The following is a 2341-nucleotide window of genomic DNA, read 5'->3' on the forward strand; positions in this document are numbered from 1 at the left end:
AGTGTGGGGCAGCACACAGGGGCTCAGCACCACGCAGCACCCACTCCCCGCCCCCATGTCCCTCTTGCCACCCATCCCTCTCCTTACAACAGGAGAGGGGCCCCTTTCTTCCCTCCAGCCCCATCAGGGGCATCTGCACTGCAGCAGGGAGGGCAGAGGTGGGGCAACTACACAGTGAGGGGTAGTCCCCCATAACAAGTTGCCTCCCAGGCAGGGTAGGGATATCTTAAATAGGCCCCTACACTGCCATAGAAAGGTGCAGCTCAGTCCAAGAGGGTTAGCACCAGCTTGCAAGCAGCAACAGCACCCCAAGTCCCAGAGGTGCCAGGGGGCCAGGGGCATCACTGCGAGGAGCAATGGGCATCTGGCAGCCACTGCCCTTCCAGCCCTGGTAGCAGTGGCAGTGAAAGTGGGTCCGTAGGAAGAAGATGTCAGCAGAGGACAGCTGGCCCTCAGCCCAGAAGAGGGGCTGCTGGTGGTGGTCTCAAAAAAAAACTGGAAATTGGTAGAATTGAGGTGGAGGAAGACGTCAGCGGTGCTGTCCTGGCGCAGGCAGCGACCCCGGCCCTGGCACAGCGCCGTGCTGCACAGCTCTGCTGCTGTCGTGACATTCACGATGTAGCGCCCCAGGTCCCCCTCAAGGTAGTCCTTGATGGTCTGGCAAGAGTCCTAGGGGAAGGGACGGGCATGTTGGTGTGACCCAGGGGCAGAAGCACCTCAGCCTCGAGCCACTGATCCCTCTCTGAGGGCAGGTGACTCCTCTACCCCTCACCTACCTCACATGTTGACCCCAAACCTACCCGGTTTTTGGTGTCGTCTGCATCACCCCAGAAAATGGCTCCAGCTGCACCCAGTGCCGCACTCTCTCCGATGGTGGAGATCAAGTCTGCCTGTGGGGACAGAGCCTGGTTAGTGCCCACAGATCCCAGCACAGTCTGCTCCAAAGCATCCACTGCAGGATCAGGGAAGCAAGACCCATCCCTGCTCCAGGCTGCAAGGAGGGGAGACTGTCCCAACGCCTTCCCAACACCGCTCTCCTCCTCACGGGCCAAGCCAGCACAGCACAGGGGCTGTGGGTTCACGTACCCCAGGCTCCCAGCTACCGCAGAAGTCTTGTGGTACCTCCCAGGCACTTCCCTGGCAATGGTGACCACTGGTGCCAGTCCTGCTGCCAGACACCTTATCTGGAAGGGGAGCAGTTTGTGGCACTCCATCGTCCAGCCACAGAGGGGCCGAGCTAAGGGTTGGCACACTGTGACACCCCTTGAAGGAAAGGAGGCAGGGCCAGGCACTCCTCCTGCTCCCTGGAGCCAGCCCCATGCCAAACAGTGCCACGCCCCACCCCACATGGAGAGAGCCAAGCCATGGAATACCATGAGGGCAGACACCACCCTCCAGAGCCACCCTGCTCCAGGGGTGGAAGATGGGACGCAGGCAGAGGAAGCACCTTGGCTGACCCCAAAGCCCAGATGCCCAGGGCCTGGGATGAGGATGTCCCAGTGGTGCAGCCCTACCTGGCTGAGCACATTCAGCTTGCGGATGTAGGTGGGCCGGGTGTAGACAAAGACAGGTAGGGAGTAGTCATCGTGGTGCTGCTGCGAGATGCGCATGGCCTCCATCACCCGCGCACGCACGAACTTGCGGCTGTTGGCAGTGGAGTCCAGGAGTGGGTCGAGGTAGATGGAGGGGGAGAGGGCTGTGCTCTCCTTCCACAGCCACACCAGCTGGTCGTTGCGGGTCTTCTCCACATCCGGGCACTGCCCGGTGTAGCTCTCCTTGTTCTTGCTGTAGTCGTGGTTGTAGCAGTCAGGGAAGAGGTAGAAGCCCCAGAGCTGCTTGGGTCGGAAGCTCTTGGCTGTGCGCAGCGTTGTCACCATGAACTCCCGGGCAGCCGACTCAAACTCGAACACCGCCTGCTTGTTCACCTCCTCACGGGACCAGGTGGGCTGACGCTGAGACACCAGTTCCTGTGACACCTCCCGGTATATGTCCTTGGGCTTCCAGTTGCGAGCCCAGATGGGTCGCCACTCCTCCCAGTCGATGACAGCCAGCCCTTCCGTGGTGGAAAAGCGAATGTACTTGTTGATGCCCTCCTGGAGGTGGGCAAGGTGGCTGGACAGGCTGCTGTTTTGGGGGACACCACCATTGACGGCCACACCCTGACGGTTGTAGTAGGGGTAGAGCCCCAGGCGCTCCTTGTAGAAGATGGTGAGGTTTTGCCCCACGAAGCCCTCGTTGGGAGAGGCATACAGGTCGAAGATGCTGAAGTCAAAGGACACGTGGAAGCGGGGCTTGCAGTCCTGGGTGGGCATGTTCCAGGCCACCAGGAAGGGCCGGCGGG

The 2341-nt window shown here is 61.0% G+C and overlaps 1 protein-coding gene across 1 annotated transcript; it reads right to left on the bottom strand.

Annotated features, from left to right (window-relative positions):
* Positions 1-277: 277 nt before the first annotated feature.
* Positions 278-2336, bottom strand: LOC103799279 (hyaluronidase-2-like; the record flags this gene model as incomplete). The annotated part of the gene is given in 4 exon segments (XM_009071586.1): positions 278-486; positions 489-669; positions 801-890; positions 1515-2336. Coding segments are annotated over 4 exon segments (1302 nt in total), but the record flags the coding sequence as incomplete, so codon positions are not given.
* Between the last annotated feature and the right edge of the window lie 5 nt (positions 2337-2341).

The sequence above is a fragment of the Acanthisitta chloris genome, unplaced genomic scaffold (assembly GCF_000695815.1).
Source record: "Acanthisitta chloris isolate BGI_N310 unplaced genomic scaffold, ASM69581v1 scaffold44963, whole genome shotgun sequence".
NCBI classification, from domain to species: Eukaryota; Metazoa; Chordata; class Aves; order Passeriformes; family Acanthisittidae; genus Acanthisitta; species Acanthisitta chloris.